Source organism: Podarcis pityusensis (genome assembly GCF_964106645.2).
Source record: "Podarcis pityusensis genome assembly, chromosome: 6".
Lineage (NCBI taxonomy): Eukaryota > Metazoa > Chordata > Lepidosauria > Squamata > Lacertidae > Podarcis > Podarcis pityusensis.
The window spans coordinates 86,698,998-86,718,820 of record NC_138030.1 but is presented as its reverse complement, the minus strand read 5'-3'; the positions used below and the strand labels follow the sequence as shown (position 1 = coordinate 86,718,820).

The window sequence follows — 19,823 nt, the reverse complement described above, 5'->3', positions numbered from 1 at the left end:
ATGAAGCCCTAGGAGATTGCCAAGGCAGGAATGGGTCCCAAACCCTCTCTTAGACACCCTAGTGATGTTCACAGAAATAGGGGGAAGGGGAGAACTAAGACCCATAAGGTATTTTTTTAAGTGTTGGGCAGTTTAAAGAAGAAAGCAAACTTTGCATAATCGCACACAGCTTTGGCATTTCTAGAAAAACACAAAATAACAACTTTAACAATGGTCCTTTTAATTAGTAAGCGGAAAGGTAAGTAGACGTTTGACAAATTCTTTGTGAACTTGGGAAAGTAATGTCATATTAATCTGCCAATCGGTAGTGTTGGTCTTCCCCCCAACACACCCTCTTAAAAATCATACCACCTACACTATGGCATGCAGAAACAGGATAGCTGTTCTAAATAAGGATAGCTTCTGCTAATTGGCATTGTTAGGTGACACACTTGGTTGTTAAAGCAATCGGTTCTGGAAGCGTGCATCTTTAGAGGGCATCTGGGGCAGCTGGAGTTTTCAGGTTGGCTCTTAGGATCTGAAGCCTAGTCACTGAAATAGTTGAAGGAGAAGGCTGCTGCGGATATTGCGACAGCCACTGCTATCACCACTCCTGAAAACGACAAAGGAAAGGCAAATTCAGTACGTGAAAAGGAGAACTTGACTGTCAAAAAGGCAAGGAGTGGGAAAGAGATTAGCAGAGACACAATGGAAGTCCCTGAAACACAGTACTTGTTCACCAGCAACATTCAAAATACATAAGGGTTCAGATAGCCATTTCCATTCTCTTCAACAATACGCATATTTTCTCAATTCCGTCACAGACAACGCAAAGTATACAAAATCAACATGCCGCACAATGGCACAGATCGACTCCAGGCCCCACCTTGCTTCTGTGTGTTGGATGTAACATGCAGCTGACATGTCTGTGCACAAAATCTAATTTCACGATTGATACATGACCTTCACCCAGCAAGCTTGAAAGGTGTGAGCATGTGGGGTGACCCACACTTATGAGACTGATTATGCAGAGAGGCTGACAGTTTTTACTGCCCCTGTTCAAATAAGGTCTGGAAACAGACTGAGGTTTACCAGATCTCTGCTGGCTAGGTTCAGCTTGCAGATAAAAAGATAGAGAGATAATTGACTGGACCTGGGCTAGATCTGCTCCAAATTTCAGGCACATTAACGTTACCACAAAATGTAGAAACAGGACCTTCAAAGCTGATTCACAGACACTATAAAGGTGTTGACACATATACGCATCAATTACACATGACATGGAGCACATTAGGCAAGGCAGGGCAAGTGAAATCCTGTTGCTCCACCGTACATTGCAAAGGCTTTACCAGACATGTGACAATAACACTTCCTCTCTGTGCACTGACTAATCCCAGCCCCTTTCTTCAACTGCCGTTACCTTAGCTCAGGGATCTATCCGAGGCCTCTGACATGCATAACTCATTCTATCCTTTTGCACTCGGAGATTCAGGCATCACAGATATCAACCACAACCACAAAAGACTCAGATAACAGATATCAAGAAAGACAGCAAGTGAGAAAGAATGGAAAAGATGAGAGACCGTAGACTTAATTTGTGTGTTTTTGTTTTTTACTTTCTCTAGTCGCTCCTATATGCCTATAATTTTATTTATACTCTGCTCTAAGGCCAACAGTCAAACAGCTGTATCACGGCATTGCCTAGTAGTTTGTCCTGCCACCTTGCCCCACGCTTTGAGGAATAGATGCTTGTTCCCTAACTAAAGGGACGCAGGTGGCGCTCTGGTCTAAACCACAGAGCCTAGGGCTTGCTGTTCGGAAGGTCAGCGGTTCGAATCCCCACAACGTGGTGAGCTCCCATTGTTCAGTCCCAGCTCCTGCCCACCTGGCAGTTTGGAAGCACATCAAGTGCAACTAGAGAAATAGGTACTGCTCCAGTGGGAAGGTAATTGGCATTTCCGTGCGCTGCTCTGGTTCGCCATAAGCAGCTTAGTCATGCTGCCCACATGACCCAGAAGCTGTCTGCGGACAAACGCTGGCTCCCTTGGCCTATAGAGTGAGATGAGCGCGCAACCCCAGAGTCTTCCACGACTGGACCTAATGGTCAGGGGTACCTTTACCTTTTACGCTAACTAAAACCACTCCCGTTTTATAGTACATTCCCACACATGTCTATTCAGAACTAAGTACTGCTGGTTTCAGTGCAGTTTACTCCCAGGTAAATGGATACAGGATTGCTGCCTTGGCAAATTGTTTTTGTTTTGAAGGAAAGGAAGGAAGGAAATTAAAACAAATGTTCAGGTTAACACAGCAGGCATCTGAATTCTGCTGCTTTCACGAATTGTTATAATTGTGCCCCTGCTGGCATGCAATATCCTAAAGGGGTGGCTAAGTAAGTGCAAAAAGAAAATTGGCCACATATGGTCTCTCCCCAGAGTATTTATTAAGTTTAGAAAGGGGAAGGGCCAAGAATATAATCAAAGAAAGACTCAGGGACATTGAAGCCCAAAATGACTTTTGTCAACTTCCGATAACTCATAAACTCCTATTCGATTCCCAAAGCCCCCATCTAGCAAACTATCTCAAAGTTCTACATAATGCTAAACACCGATGGGCATTTACCAGGGCCCGCTTTAACGCTCTCCCTTCAGCTCTTCTAGAGGGAAGATACAACAAAATACCGATCGAACAAAGATCATGTCCCTGTAACAGCAACGAAACTGAAACCATCGGGCATGTCATCTTATATTGCCCATTATATCGAGACTCAAGAAAAGAGCTGATTGAGCCGATTCTGAGGAAAATACCTCATAGTACAGACGACACCTATATCAGACACCTCTTAGCTGACAAAGACCCCGAAATCAACAGGCCAGTGGTGAAGTACTGTTACATTGCAACAAGAATAAGACGAGCAATGATGACAGCAACGGAGTTCAAATTGCAAACATCGAAGGAACGATAATAAACAGTAGTGATATTTGAATTGAATCCTTAAAACCTTAAAAGTCGAAACCTGGTCATAAACATAAGTACCAATTTTGTGATTTGGCCATATCGCCACTGTTATCTGTAGTACAATAGTACTTATATTGCCATATTTTATTTTATAAATTGCTTGCTGGTCATTGACCGTATTAAAGATATTTGAATTTGACTGGAAAAACAGACTGCGTTTCTGTTCTAGTAGGACCCTGTCATGCCACCCTCAGTTCTTTATACCCAATGAGGCATCACAGATGACCTTTGAAATTGGGAAGCTCAATCTGATTCACTGTAGAGAGAATGCTCATTTGGGGCGCCAATATCAACAACGACTGCACCTGTTTCTCATTTCCCCCTGGGTTGTATTCGGCTAAATCCTGTTCAGAGTAGAGCTTTTGAAATTAATGAATCTAAATTAGTCATGCAGATAAATGCAATAGGTCTACTCCAAGTAGGACTAGTGTTGAATACCACTCATTGCTTCCATTGGTGCAAGAGCAATTGCTGGAGCCTACCTACCTATATTTTGATGAAGCTTCAACAGAAGCACTTCTTTAGTCAACCGTTTCTCTTGCACAACATCTTGGAATTCCTTCAGGGGGGTTACTTCAACTGGTTTAAGAAAGAAGATACAAAAATGGTCTTTGTGGATTCACCCTAATCCCATTCTCACACACTTGTCTCCCCTCCTTGCCCAGTAACACATAGCCTTGTCCAAACTCTTCAGAAAACTGTAGGATTGGCTGCAAGTAAACATATGCAAAACGCACGTGCGTAATTTAGTCCGAGTACAGAATACCCAGTCACGGGTCTTACTTACACACACACAACCACTGAAATGAGGCTTAAACCTCATATCTCAGGGTCTAAAAATGCTAGGAAGGCTTTATCTCAACAATAATGCCAGAAGCGACTCAAAAGTGACTCACAGCTACACAGCTCTGTAGAGGCCAGAAGACCTATTGCTTGAGTTCATTAGGTCTTCCACTAGATAAGAAAGAATGAGTTCAGGAGAAGGGATTACCCTCGCTGAAATCTTATTTGTGTTGATCTACTCAAGAGGACTTAACCCCTTGATGGTAGCAACAGGGATTTAGCGAAGGAACTTCCTGATGCAAAACGTATTTGCTTATGCTAAAGAATAGAAAAGCATAGCAAATTCCATATCCAAACAAGTTAGGGTTTTGTTTTTGGTTTTTTTAAGTGCAAGCTAATTTATGGATTATTTATTAATTCCAACTACAAACTTCTAAAGTGAGTCAAGTTAATTTGTTTTAGGGACTGTTAAGAAAGCTAACCAGAGAAGGACAGGAGAGCACTAGAAACAGTGGGTGCGACAGCATAAGGACTGAACTATGGACCCAAAATGGAAAGTTTCCGTGGTGCCTTGGTTTACAACCATAATCCGTTCCAGAGGTCCGTTCGTAAACCAAAACAGGTTGTAACCCAAGGCACGCTTTCGCCAATGGGGCCTAAAAAAAAGGGGGGGGGGAGTCGTAATCCAAAAAAATTGTTTGTAAACCAAAAAAATTGGGTAGTAATAAAACGTGCACTTCCAGGTTTGAACTGGTCACAATCCAAAATGGTCGGAAACTAGGCTGTTCGCAAACCAAGGTACCACTGTATAAGGTAGTCAACATAATCTATACAGTATTAGAGGGCAGAATCGCCTCGTTTCAAACAACCCAAGTTTCTAGAACTTTTAGCTGTCGTGTTGCCTTTTTCCTTTCCATTGTCCTTGCTTTCATGCCAGGACCATAGCCACAGGCAAAGGCTATTTTCCAAGTTTATACCCTGAATATTCAGTTTTGGTTTTACACAAAGAAAACAAGTCTTTTGCTCTTTTACCAAGTGCCAAACTAGACGTAATGCAGGAGGTTCCTGGCTGGCTCCCCAAAGACAACTTTCTTGTTCTGATTTGGACTGGGGCTGTAGTGTTTCCCGCCGTGCTGTGGCCCTAATTCAAATACTGCCTAAGTGCAATTAGCTGCAAAAGGAAAAACATACTGCTCAGGTATCATTTTGTTTGGGTCTGCAACACTGGAAGCGGAGGAGATCATTCAAAATCCCATGGTGTTGCTTTTAGGAAAAGATGGAAGATTCCACCCGGGACTGTTTTGGCCACATCTAGCTTGGTCTTTACTCAGAAAGGTGAATGAGAAGTTCCCAATTTCGGACTGAGTGCAAGGCCTAAGAAGCATTACAAGCTACTTTTTAAAAATAAATGTTATTAAATGTTATTATTTGTGGGGCCTGTAAGACAGAGCTATTCCGCCTGGCCTTCAATTTGAATTAGCCTGATCCTCTATTCTCTATTCCCTTTAGGGACGCGGGTGGCGCTGTGGGTTAAACCACAGAGCCTAGGACTTGCCGAACAGAAGGTCGGCGGTTCGAATCCCCACGATGGGGTGAGCTCCCGTTGCTCGGTCCCTGCTCCTGCCAACCTAGCAGTTCAAAAGCACATCAAAGTGCAAGTAGATAAATAGGTACCGCTCCGGCGGAAAGGTAAACGGCGTTTCCGTGCGCTGCTCTGGTTCGCCAGAAGCGGCTTAGTCATGCTGGCCACATGACCTGGTAGCTGTACGCCGGCTCCCTCGGCTAATAAAGCGAGATGAGCGCCGCAACCCCAGAGTCGGTCACGACTGGACCCAATGGTCAGGGGTCCCTTTACCTTTTTACTATTCCCTTTTCCCTTTCCTCTTCTATAAAGAAACCCTTTCTGCGACCCCACATTTAAATTCTTCCCTGGTCTCCTTGCTGGCCCTAGTAGGACCAACTTAGCCAGTTAGCCCTGGTGATCATTCAATGTCTACTGACTGGGTGTGTTTTTTCCTTCCAAAAATGACCCCTGAATTTTTGAATTTTATTGATATTGATGCTGCATTTTATGTTGTATTCTATGCTGTTTTATGCTGTTTTTAAGTCGCATTTTAATCAATGTTTTATATTTGTTGTTAGCCGCCCTGAGCCTGGTTTTTAAACCAGGAAGGGCAGAGTATAAATAAAAAATATTATTATTATTATTATTATTATTATTATTATTAAAATCTTGTAGGTATTCTCTTACATTTTATGTTTAAAGTTTGGTTGTTTTGTACTGACCTTTGGCAGACCCCGCTACACCACTAGGCCCCACTACCATGTTTCCAGTAATGCCACCATTTAGACCAATATGGATGAAAGTGAATAGCCTAAACCAAACTTTCCCTCTTGCTTGGACGTCACTTGTTGAGGCTCAGGTTTGAGGCAGAAAACATTTTAGGAGCCAGTGTTAAGCTCTGCTTGTTCCACAGGTTGAGCTTCTCTATAATTCCTGGCAAAGCGTAATCCGCCTCTTAACTTAGTGGCTATATTTACCCATATTCATTTCCTCAGCTGTCTGCAAATCCTCTGGTTGAACAGCTTGATCCAGCATCTCAAGGAAGCGCTCTTGGATTTCCCTGGCTGTCTCGTCTCCAAACTTATAGTCGCACAGCAACACGCTGGACCCAACGATGGGAGCAAACACTCTGCAAGGCAAGGTGTGGTACTCCCTTTCAGAATCTAAAACAGAAATATGAAATAAAATATTATTAATAAAATATTGAACACCACTAAGGGACATTGTGACTACTAGTATATACTCCGGTGTTTATGTGTTCAGGAGGCATCAGCGCTATGTCTGTATAGGTGTGTCACATGCCCTAATTACGCAATCTCAATTTTATATTAATTTAACCTGCACTGCAGGTGCTGCAACAAGCATATGGATTACTTGGTGAGGTATCAAATCTGAAAAATGAAACATACAATATAACAATGTCACCAACTTGCATCTTTCCATAGCACTGGTGTTGACACGGAATGCATGTCTGAAAGCTCTGTTGAGGAGTTATCTGGCAGAAGGGACCGACTAGCAGCGGTGATGCCATGGCCGTGCCAAGGGGATCTCAAGTCTGCTATCCTGCGCCACAGAGACTGATCACTCAGAACAGCCCACAAACATGGAGGAAAATATAATTTCTCAGTAAAGCTCCACAAATTCTCTTACAAGGCTGTAAGCCTGCTGAAGCCACTGCCTGGTCTTCCAAGCTGGATTTATTCCGGGGGTGGGGAAGAGAGATTTTATATATTAGATTGTAGCCAACCAAGTTCCACTCAAAGTAGAAGCAATGAGATGAATGGACCAGTCCATTCATTTCAATGGCTCTGCTCCTAACTTTTGATACCAAGGTCAAATGATGTGCTGGAGAAGCAGTTTGCTGAGGAAGGTGGGAAGCTGCCACAAAAAAATTAACCGGGATGTTTTACTTGCTCTCCTGTATTGGGGGGGGGGGAGAAATGTCCCAAATGTCTCCCCCCTCCTGCTCTCCAATTCATTTTTACTGCAGTAAACTGACAATGATTATCCGCTATTGCAGTCTGGGAAGTTTGGCTAATAAATGACAAAAAGCAAACTTGAGGGCACAGAATGCTTCTAAGAAGAAGGGGAAATGAGCCTAAACTATTTGTTTTAACTCTAAAAAACAAACTTAGTTGGCCCATAATATGCAAAAGCATGCACATATGTAGACAAACTATGCCACCTAAAGAGGTAACTGAAAATTGCAGGCAATTAATAATATTGCCGTTTCAATGGTGCAGTGACATCTAGGTCATGCATCAGATTGTGCTGCAAGCAGTTAAGTTTGCATTCATTGCCCTCCCCCCCTCAAAAAAAAAAAAGCAATGGGGAGAAACCAGTCTGAATAATTTGCTCGGGAAAAAACCTAGTTATTGTTAGAGTAGTATAAGCAGCTTTCACATGCAGTACTCAGACACATGGACTTACATGACTCCACCCTTGTTTTCACTAATAAATAAGCACGTCCTCCTATTCCTTAGAAGGGATTCATTTTTTAAATCCAAATTCAAAAGCAATTAAAAAAACAACAACTAGATATAGTCGTACAATTCCTTCCGCCCGCTCTTACTTTTCTTTCCTGGTGTTTCGTTTAGAAGCAGGTCTTCAAATAACATTTCACAACGATCAGAGAGAGTGTTTATTATATCTCTCTTCAAGGCCTGCAAAGGCAAGAACAAAAAGATACAAAGACATTCCAGCGTTTGAAGCCTCTTTCCACTGGGCAACAACTCAGGGAGGTTTTAAAGGTTAAACAAGCAATATGTGAAAGCTCAGCCTGCCTTCAGGGCCAGGTAGCTGGTCCAGTTTTGGGCAAAGGGCCAAAGAATGGGTAATATAGTCCTGAGATTGCATCTTCTAGAATGCCAAAGAATCCCAGAAGTGAGACTGGCAGCTGTTGAACATGTTGCAAATGCTACCTGCTTATGGTTCCTTCAACGGAAGAAAACTGTGGCTTCTGACAGAGCAGGAAGGCAGATACTGCAAGTAAACAGAAGCATCCTTAGCAGCCTCAGTTGCAGGGGCTGGAGATGGAGAGGCTGGAGGCTCCTGCTCTCACTATATTTCCCTTTATCCCAGACCCATGTGAGATATGGGATGCCCTTCTGAGACATACAGAAACCCAGGAGAGGACAGCCAAACCCTGGACTCCCAAGGTGGAATGCTAATGCAATTCATTAGCTGTGGAGGATCAAACACATCTTTACAGGGGCATGAAATGCATATGGAACTGTGATCTAAATGTTGCAACTACTGTTGAAACTCAGAAGGAAATCAATAGATGAGAAGTTACTATATTTACTGTCTGATCAGAGTAGGTATGTCACGTTCAGAACAGTATAATTCATAATGGCTGTTTTGACAAAAACTGCTAAAAATTTAAATGAATGTAGGTAAGGATATACTTGTGAAACTCCTAGCTAGGAATTTCCCTTCTGAACTCTATGTAACTGTATACAGTGGTACCTCGGGTTAAGTACTTAATTCGTTCCGGAGGGCCGTTCTTAACCTGAAACTGTTCTTAAACTGAAGCACCATTTTAGCTAATGGGGCCTCTTGCTGCTGCCACGCCGCCGGAGCACGATTTCTGTTCTCATCCTGAAGCAAAGTTCTTAACCCGATGTACCATTTCTGGGTTAGCGGAGTCTGTAACCTGAAGCGTATGTAACCTGAAGCGTATGTAACCCGAGGTACCACTGTACTATACCGTTCCATTATGTTCATTTGTATGCTATTGTTCTTTTAGTTTTTACAAATTTATTCTGGATTAATGCTCAGTAGAAAACTAAACAGTTTGAGGACCTTTATGCTGAAATTGTATGATGGCAGGTTTCTGAAAACACAACAAAATCTGCTTGCTTGCTAAAATATCTGGGATGCAAGGATTAAGACCAAATCCTTCAGTAGACTGAAGGGCAGCAAAAGTACCTTAACAGCATCTTTAACTCTGGGCTTGTTATTATGGATGTAAGCTTTGCATTTTAAAGCACCTTTAAGATTTATGGAGCCGCTGCATATCTGGACTGTTGCTGTGGATCTGGCATTTGAACTACGTGACTGAAAGAGAAAACATAAAGAAGTCTCAAGCACAGATTTCTCAATTTCTTGACCACTTTTACATTTCCAGAGTTTACAGTTTTAAAATTCTCCGGCTGTTTTATATGCTACGATGTGTTCTCACCAAAATATATTTAACCTAACCTTTTGCAACATTAAAACATGGAGCTTTCTAGTATTCACATTGCAGGCTTATTCCCTTTCCCCTCTGTACAAGAAGATGACAGGTGTTGCTATCATTCTGAAAGTACTATTGATCAGCATTTGGGGCATGGGAAATCAACAAGGGATCAGCCTACATAAGGCTTCTTCAACCTCAGCCCTCCAGATGTTTTGAGACTACAATTCCCATCATCCTTGACCACTGGTCCTGCTAGCTAGGGATCATGGGAGTTGTTGGCCAAAAACATTGTAGGCCGAGGTTGAGGAAGCCTGGCCTACATGAACAACAGTTTTCACCAGCAGTATAAATTAAGATTTTAACACTCCTGATTTCAGCTTCAGTCTCAGTTAAAAAACAGCTTGCCAAAATCAGATGCTCTGCTGTCACAGCCATGTTAATCTTTTGAGGATTAGCATCAAGCCACTGAGCATAAGGGCCTCTACTTTTTCATCTGGCCTCTTGGAACATCTGTACAGACCCCAACTGATTTGACTTGCAACTTCATCTCTATAGGTTGGCAACCTACAACAACCTTTAGAGTAAGATTTATACCCTACAGTTTACCACTACTTCATCATCCATAGTCAGTCAGGGATGATGTTCAGTCCAACAACATCTGGGAACCCTAGGTTGAGAAAGGCTGGTTTAGACTATTAATACCAAACACTTGAAAAGCACTTTTACTGCTCATCCCTGATGCTGAGAGATAGTAGCTATAAAGTGTTATGTGCTATATTCTGCATCTCTGCTGGAAATTCCACAATTTAGGTAGGGAATGGGAGACTTCAACAGGGGACTTCCCAGCTTCCATCTCTTATAGCTGCTAAGCTCCCAAACATCAAGCTCAAACAAGAATCCAGTGGGAATTTAAATCAGCATGGAAGAAAAGGAAGTGACCTTCTCCTATGGAGATATTCCGTAGGCCTTTACTGTTTGCCCCATGGAAGAGAGGCAGAGGCCAACAAACAGTAGATTACATAAGGCCATCAAGTGAATTCATAGAACTAAACCAGGGACTTTTCACATCACTCTCTTTTTACCATTGCAGTGGTGAATTTACTTACCAATTGCATTAAAACCCGAACATCAAGGCTCTGAGTAGCTGATGGCGTGTTTCCTCTTGCAGACTTTTTCTGTAAAGATAATTGAAACACAGAAAATGGCAGAGAAAATAATTCATGTGTTCCATATCCAAAGATAGAATTTGGGTGTTGTGAATTTTACAAGATAAATGTTGGATACGTTTTTTTCCGAAAACGTTGCACATTTTCTCCTAACAGTCTTTAATTCTGCATTTGTGTGGAAGAACAAACAAAACTGCAAATTCTATCCTTGGGCTCAGCCCTCAGCAGTCAAGGCTACAAAGCACTATGGTGGTCACTCAGGACTTTGGGAAGCCCTATACGCAAAATACATTTCACGATATAAAGCCCCAAAACATTAGGTATCCAGTTTCAGAAAATAAACACATAGACTAGGTACATCAAACTGGTGGTGAAAGAATGACCAATGCATGGAGATGCAGAATACCTTGCTGTAAGAAAGAAGTCGTATAGGAAAGAGGGTTTTTTCATTTCTTTTTAAAGACACACAAAATATAAATTGCCACAATCACAATGATCCTGAATTTCTCATCCTAGTGGGATACTCTTTTCCTCCACAGGACGCTGTCTCATACCAGATCAGACCACAAATCCATCTAACTCAGAACTGTCTACACTAACTACTGTGGCTTTCCAGGATTTCGGACAGGGGTCTCTCCCAGCTCTACCTGGGATCTTCTGCATGAAAAGCATGCAGGCTACTACTGAGCGATTGCCCTTGGGAGACAGGTGAACATTCTGAAAGGAGGAACACAGTTTACCAGTTACCAAGTATAAAGGTAAAAGGTAAAGGATCCCTGGATGGTTAAGTCCAGTCAAAGGTGACTATGGGGTTGTGGCGCTCATCTCGCTTTCAGGCCGAGGGAGCCGGCATTTGTCCACAGACAGCTTTCTGGGTCATGTGGCCAGCAGGACTAAACCACTTCTGGCGCAACAGAACACCGTGACGGAAACCAGAGCACACTGAAACACTGTTTTCTTTCCTGCTGCAGCGGCACCTACTTAACTACTTGAACTGGCATGCTTTCGAACTGCTAGGATGGCAGGAGCTGGGACAGAGCAACGGGAGCTCACCCCATCGCGGGGATTCAAACCGCTAACCTTCTGATCAGTGTATAAAGTTCTTCTGGTCAACTGGGAAATCATTATGCATGGTTTGCTTACTACCATGTGGACAGTTAAAATACTGCTTGATCACATGGCACATGGCTTCAGTATTTGAGACTCATTTGGCCACCTTTCCTGCAATAGCACCATTATCTACAAAATAAAGGTGTACTTATCAAGTCAAGCTATGCTAAACTGACCACTGAAAACACATACCTCTCTAAACATTGTGACCTATGCCAGCATTAAGACTCCGTTGTTCAGCACTTACCTGCCCTTCCAGTAAGTCGGCATCTTCCTCTCTAACTTGACCATTGATCAGAAATACAGCTTCCTCTATCTGTTTGGCCCATCGTGCTAATCCATTCTTTAAAGCAGAAACAAGAAAAGAAAAGGAGGCATGTTGCATTGCTGAACAATCCATGACTTTAATGTTCAGCCCAGCACATCTTTATTTACATGAGATCATCATGGAAGCCTGAACAATAGAGGGCTGTTCAATCATCAGACACCCTAAACTTTAAAAAAAATCACATTTGTATCCTGCCATTCCTCCAAGGCAGGGGTGGTGAACCTTTGATCCTCCAGATATTGCTGAACTAGAACTCCCATCAGCTCCAGCTAGCATGACAATGGTAAAGGCTGATGGGAGTTGTAGTTCAACAACATGTAAAGGCCAAATGCTCCCCACCCTTGCTCCAATGAGTTCAGAACAGTTTAAGAAGGGCTGCATAACGGCTGATCACAGCCCACTTTTTTATTTTAGATTCCAAAATATAGTTAAAACATGTCTTTTGTAAACACATCTACAGAAGTGCTTATACCAGCACCTTAACATAGTCTCTAAAGAAGGGCCGCCACATTCACGAGGCGCTGTCTAAAGTATTTTTTAAATCTGTCCTGAATCTTCCAAGTGGCTTAATGGGCAGAGTACAGAAGCTGTCCAGGCTCAGAAAGCAGCAAGCAAAGGCAGAATCCAACAGAACGATATATATCATTATAGCCAATATATAAATATACATTAACTTAAATTATTATAATTTATTAAAATTGTATACCGCCCCTTATCTATAGATCTCAGGGCAGTTCACAGCATTAATATAAAATATAAATATTAGCTTAAACGGACAAGATGTAAGTCATGCATAGCAAGTATTCTGTTACCCTTGTGTTTTTCTCTAAGTCGTGGCTGGCCAGGGTCACTGGTAGTGGGATGTGTATATTAGCATTAATTGTGCATTCTAAAGATAGCCATGACGTGGCAAGGCCATGCTGATATTTCCAGTCTGCCGGCTTGGCTGTACTCTAAATGAAGGAGGGAACAGAAGGAGAGGAGAGGCTAAATTATTAAGGCAATAATTCAATGTTTCTTGCAGAGTCTGAACAATCTACATATGCTTACCCACATATATGTCCAGAAGGGATTCACTCTAGATTAACATGCACAGAATTGCAGTCTAAGGCAGTATTACCGCTGCATCTGAAGTTAAATGCTTCATGCAAGCTGCTAAGAATTGCAAGAGAGAGACCGATCCATTCCACCAAGAAAATGTATTCAGGAGGCTCTCTTGAAGTGCATGAGTTAGTTTACTGAGTACAGCAATAGCTTTAGGGATTCCTCCAATCATTTGAAGTGGGGCTTGCAAAACAGTTCCCTGCCAAATTAGGCCTAAAGTTAACAACATCGCCTCCTACAAGCAAACACAACTTACCTTTGGATCTTGTACATCATAAGTGCGGCAAAGCATTCGTTCCAAATTGAGGAATAATAACCAAGTGTGCTTAAAGGATGTTGTAAAAAGAAGTCATTTTCCAACCGTTCCTTTATGTCATGGCAATGTCTTTATTCCCAGCTGTGGCTAAATACTCGCTAACTTTGCAGCAGTAGGAGAATAACCATGTATTCTAAGCAGTAACTTGGAAGTAGCAGGATGTGTGGCAAACTTTATGCAATTATCCAAATACTTAAGGAGATGCCACATTGATCAGAGAAGGGTCCTACTACATTTAAAGCACCCAGCCCTGTAATCCAGAAAAACCCAATAGAGCCATGTTAAATAATTTGTTCCATTTGCTTTTCATAATCAGTAACTAGATCCAACAGACAGAACTGTCCAAACCACCGCTTCTCCCAGCTAAGCCTGCTGACTGCTTGGGTGGAAGGGCCGTTGGCCGTTTACACCAGTTGCAGCCAGTCAAAAGTCCCAGAATGGGTTTTTGGACACACTGGGTTTTTCCTAAGAGAGGGACTGGTTTGGTCCAGGAGCTGTTAAATTGCAATCCGATTTCACTGCCATCACATAACATCACGGGGCCTGATCTGGGCATGATCACCACACCATCTCCAAGCTAGCACAATTATCTGCTTCCCCCCAACCTTTCGCCCCAGCTGCTATGCACGACAGGGCTGCAGATGTGGCAGTGGCACAGGGGGCAGGGAAGCAAGATAGACTGCGAGGCTGAAATCCAAACCTATCGTCTTTCTTTCAATCTTCTCATAGTGTGTAGCTCACAATGTGAGCATCAAGTTAAGCCCATAAATCCATCTGTATCTACAAATGCATAATGTTGGTGAACCTCGGTGTTAGTTTCCTTTGCAGCTATTGATCGTGTGCTGAGTGGCAGCATTGGCTTTGGCACACAGCATGACCAAGAACCGGATCGTCGCACAATCCTATGCAGGTTTACTCAGAAGCAAGTTGAACTGTGTTTCAATGCAGCTTAGGGGTAATTGTGCATAAGACTGTAGCATGAGCTATCTAACTGAGGCAGATCAGAGCACAGATAATCAAATCTATTTTACACATTAAAATGAAGGTCCTAATTTTAATGTAAAAAAAAAAAGGATACTTCTTTGTAGCGGAGCAAAGATGAAGAGCCACTCTGTCAGACACATCTTCTTCTGAGATGTTCCACAACCTCTTTCTAGCTACAGATTTTTCTACTGAAAACACAAGCTTGGAGAGAATTAAGAAGAGAATTAAGATTGGTTTCTAGTCCTCATTTAAAAAGAAACAGAAAGAGTGCAGGCAAACACCGCACATACGCACAACTGTGCAACTGCTTTTATGCAGGTCACCACGAAATACCGTACTGGCCTCAATATAAGCTGCATTCCCCCCCCCCCCCAAAAAAAATTCCAACTGTGAAATGTTAAAGTGTGGCTTATATTCGCGACTTTACAATATGCAGCCAGGAGCACAAGGCAAACAGTGTCAGGAGCTCTGAAAAGCAGTGGCTGCCCCGTGGGTAGTCCTCTGTCCTCTCCCTGGCCGACAACACAGCGTGGCTCCCTCCCCAACTCACCCAGTATGCAGCCAGGAGCAGCGAGGAACGGAGCGGCTTATATTCAGGTATTTTTTCTTTCCGTCCCCCTCCAATTTTAAAGGTGCGGCTTATATTCAGGTGCTGCTTATATTGGGGCCAATACGGTAAATAGACTGACATTCCCTTGCTCGGGGCTGTTGTGTAAGGGAGGGAAGGTGGCCTTCAAACGACTGAACTCTACCGACTGAACTTTCCCACTCTTCCACACAAACCTGCTTGGTTGTTAAGATCTTAAGGGGAAGCCTGTCTCTCTGCTCTGCTAGCAGCAGAGGCTTGTATAGAGGGCATTTTTGGTGGCTCTGGAACTCCCTTCCCAAAATTCATTTTGCCTTCTAAGTAGAGACTTTTTATCTCGTTGGTTTGTAGGGCTTTTGATTCGTTTTATGGGCTGCTGCTCTGTTTTACTGTTCTATTTTATCAGATTTCATTTGTTATTTTATTAAATGCATTGTTGTATGCTAGTACTGTATGTTGATCATAGCGTTTCCACACACACATAACGGTTGTAAGCCACTTTGGTCACTATGCTTAAGAAAACAATGAAGGCTAGCTGCTATTCAAGTAGTATTTTCTAGGACAGGAGTGGTGTACCAGTGTCCTTTCAGACATTGCTGGACCACAGTCAGCTGGCTGAGGCAGATGAGAGTTGAAGTGCAACAATATCTGGAGGGTAACAGATTTCCCACCCCAGTCCAGAGGGATGCTAGGGGTATTATTCTTTACCTTCCTTAAGGTATTTTGGATTTCTTTTGCCAGCTCTGGAGCTGCAACAGTAAAGACACCAAGGACTAGCAATCCCCCAGGAAGCATTCGTGACACCTACAAAGTCAGACAAACACAAATGACGTCACCGTTATTCAACTGACAATTTCTGGCCATGTATAACATACATTTCAATGACTGATGGGAGTTCAAACTGTGGCAGCAATCATGGTAGAAAAACAGAGCAGATAAAAATCAGCATGCCTGTGACATCTGCCAAGCCCATGAACACAACATCTACAGGACATTAATTCAGGAATGGGCAACATAAGGTCTATCGGTAGTGACCTCCTTTTGCTATTCAAGGGATACTGCCTCTGATTTGCGCAGTTACAAGGAACAGACCCTAATTCCAATACAATAATCAAGCAAAACTATACAAGCTATAGGGATCTTGTCAATATGTCTGTGATTCTTCAATTATATATATTTTTCCCATTTTCATTACTCACAGTATTCTGTCAAACTTCCACATTCTTAAGCAGTATATTAAATACCACAACACACTCTAATATGGCACAGCACCTAGCAACCGGGGCTTGAAACAGGGAAACCCAGTTTCAAATTGCTCCTCAGGGTGGCCTCAGATAAATCACAACCTCTCCCTATTACTTATGTGGGAGGGTGGGCTACAAGTTTAACAAACTAACAAGAAATATTCTTTCAGGATCTCTTGATAAAAGGCAGTATATAAATTTAATAAATCGTCATCATCTTCGTTTTATTATATTACACACATTGCCCATGCCTTCCTTAAGATAATAATGCAAGTAAAAACATACTTGCAATGGCCCTCCAATTTATGAAATATTCCAGTGATCATGGTGAACACCTTGTCTATCCAATATATATGCTATGATGGTTTGAAAATTAGGACCAAAAGTACAGTTAAGGCCACATCAGAAGTCAAAACAGACAGGAAGATGCCAGGATATGAAGTATCAGGAGTCAGCTAAGTTTACAGCTATCACAGGTATGCATAGCATTCTAAAATTTGTGAAGGTCTACAGTTTCAGACTATAATCTACAAGAACACAGTACTTAGCAGTAGCTTAGAAACCAATTATCAAAGTGAAATAGCATTACAAGAAAAACAGCACTTTTCAGAATGAAAGCAACTGCAACAACTGAATGTTTATGACCTGATTGGCGTGTGCTGCGATCCATTCTTCATCAATATTAGACAAATCTGAACGACGACTTGTATTGCTTTTACTTTCCTCCTCTTTTGGAGGTGTTCGAATGGCTAGGACGACATAGTCTCTTTGCTGGGAACACTAGAAATAGGGAAGGAAGGAAGTAGCTTTGGAGAGAGAAAAGAATCCAAGTTCAACCCTTCAGCACTTTTACAACTGTTCATCTACCATAACATGTGTGTATATATGTATACACACAAAGAGTGTTGCACGAAGGCTAAAATCAATGCATTTCGGTGTGCCTATTTCGGTCACTTCATAAGCTCAAACTGTGAGTAGTTTCCATAATGAAACCCCCACCCCAAAACTTAGTCCCTCTCTGGGAAACATAATAGCAGCTAACAGTATATCAAATTTAACACAAGATTTGGCCGAAAATAACTTGATTTTCAACGTAATGCTTCTTAAGTGTAAGAATAATATAATAAACCTCAAATAACCTGATTTGTTACTATTCTGCAACAACTGACAAAAGACAGCCCTTCTAAACTACTATTCTCCGACATTTCAAGAAGAGATCGGTCTAAATGCACAATCAATCTCAAAGTAAATCAGTGGAACAGCTCCAAAAGAGCAGAAACCAGCAGGAAATTCACCTGTGTGGACTCCATGGGGCATGTACAGAAGAGACCCTCCTGTTGGATTGTTCTTTTAAGATGAAACTCAAAACATACTTACCAACAAACAAGAATAAATTTATATCTGTGTAAACAGTAATAGAATCAAACTATTAATCACCAGCTGGAAACACCCAATTGTAACTTAAGGAGTAATCACTTGGTTTTAAAACATCTATGTGGGGTTATTTGTCTGTCTATCCCTTTGGTTGGTAGTAAGTCGTGGGCAAGATACAGCAGCAGCGAACAAATTTGACATGTGATGATGATGACAGTAATGAGCATTTATTCAGAGAAGAGGCTTCCACCACAATGATACAGAAAGCAGGGTGGGTGGATAAGGTCCCACTCGACACACGCAAACACACACATAGCACACTTACCTGCCCTACCAAGAGGCCGGTGAGAAGGGCTTGCGAGTTAGTGGCAAGCTCCGACAGATACTGCCCAACAGCTTCTTCCACAAAGTAGCTCCTTCCCATTATTGCAAATGTCCCATAGCCCAGTCAGCAGCTGGCAAATGAGCAAAACACCAGAAGTTAAAGGATGAAAAGAGAAGCAAAGCAGGTTTCTACTCTGAGAAAGTTGATATGCTCAGGATAAGCCTTTGGTTGATCTGATTTACATCCTTGTTGTTGCTTAGACGTTTAGTCGTGTCCAACTCTTTGTGACCCCCTGGACCAGAGCACGCCAGGCACTCCTGTCTTCCACTGCCTCCTGCAGTTTGCTCAAACTCATGCTGGTAGCTTCGCGAACACTGTCTAACCATCTCATCCTCTGTCGTCCCCTTCTATGTCCTTTTAAAATGTGTTTTTTGGGGGGTGGGGCTATTGGGTTGCTGTTTTTCTTTTTATTATGTATTTTGTATTTTTTATGTATTATTTATTTTAAGTATTATTATATTATTTTATATACACACACACACACACACACACACACATATTATATTATATTACATTATGTATTAATATGTATTAATGTATTTTTAATCTTTGTTGGAACCCACCCAGAGTGGCTGGGGAAACCCAGCTAGATGGGCGGGGTACAAATAATAAATTATTATTATTATTATTATTATTATTACTACTACTATTATTTTGTGGTTTTATATATTGATTTTATTCTGAGAACCCCGGGTATAGGCAGGTACTGTATATAAATTCAATAAATTATGATAAGCCACATTCCACCAGAAAGGGAAGAGACCTTTTCCCTCACACCTCCGCCAGGCTTCCCCAACCATAGCTGTCCACTTTTCCCTTTTCTTGCGAGGAATCCTATTCGGAATAAGGGAATTTCCGTTTAAAAGGGGGACAAGTTGACAGCTATGTCCCCAACCTGCCACCCTCCAAGTGTTTTTATGCTGCGGCTCCCACCATCCCTGACTATTCTAGTTTCTTTCCGAGATATCTTATCTGTTGGGCACCGCCATTTCTTTCTGAGGAAAGATTCCCAGGTAAGGCAGCCCGTCCCTCTCACCTGCCCGCGTCCCACCGTCCAACTTCTTTGCCACACACTGAGGTGTCACACTGTCCGTCATCTTGAGGCGCCGCCGCCGCTCTCCTGTCAGCCGGGACGCCTTTCAGTGACGCAGGAGACTCGACACACGCGCGCGCGCATAAGGGGGAAAAAGCTGCGCTCCGCACCCGACATATTGAGTGTGGCGGAAATAAGAGTTAGCGTGCCAGCCACCCTCCTCTTTTTTGTGTCTTCGTGATTCCTTTCTGCTGCTTGCATCTGCCACCTTTAATCCACTCACCTGTTGTTTTTTAAAAAAAATCGTTTGATCGTTTGCTTCTGGTGTTTCAATAAAAGGAAGGAAACTTGCCACACCCGAAATGGCGGACACTCCGCTCCTAACTACCTTTGCAGCGTTTCAATCTCTATATTTCACCATAGAAATAAGCAGGGGTTTTTTCTCCAGGAAGCCTTTGAGCAACCATAGAAGTTAAACAAAGACCGACAACTCCATTTTTCTGGAGCCCAAACTGCACAGGTGCTCTTGACGCCTTTTTCTAGGCTTGACGCTTTTAATGTTCGATGCATTACTGTATTTTAATATTTTGTTGGAAGCCGTCCAGAGTGGCTGGGAAGCCCAGCCAGATGGGCGGGGTATAAATAATAAATTATTATTACTACTACTAC

General features: G+C 42.3%; 1 protein-coding gene across 4 annotated transcripts; it reads right to left on the bottom strand.

The window, feature by feature from the left end:
• Positions 1-200: 200 nt before the first annotated feature.
• ODR4 (odr-4 GPCR localization factor homolog) lies at positions 201-19,276 on the bottom strand. 4 transcript variants are annotated; one of them, XM_081012263.1, is made up of 14 exons: positions 19,158-19,276; positions 18,062-18,191; positions 17,008-17,142; positions 15,827-15,922; positions 14,627-14,733; positions 13,489-13,525; positions 12,941-13,081; positions 12,048-12,143; positions 10,631-10,699; positions 9,275-9,403; positions 7,917-8,007; positions 6,322-6,507; positions 3,484-3,576; positions 201-592 (listed from the first exon to the last, which is right to left on the bottom strand). In XM_081012263.1, the coding sequence occupies exons 2-14, from the start codon at positions 18,158-18,160 to the stop codon at positions 525-527; spliced, it is 1,347 nt and encodes a 448-aa protein (XP_080868389.1). In that variant the 5' UTR covers positions 18,161-18,191; positions 19,158-19,276; the 3' UTR covers positions 201-524. The 4 variants fall into 4 exon arrangements, with proteins under 4 accessions (XP_080868389.1, XP_080868390.1, XP_080868392.1 ...); XM_081012264.1 differs by lacking the exon at positions 17,008-17,142; XM_081012266.1 differs by lacking the exon at positions 19,158-19,276 and having other exon boundaries at positions 17,008-17,168.
• Between the last annotated feature and the right edge of the window lie 547 nt (positions 19,277-19,823).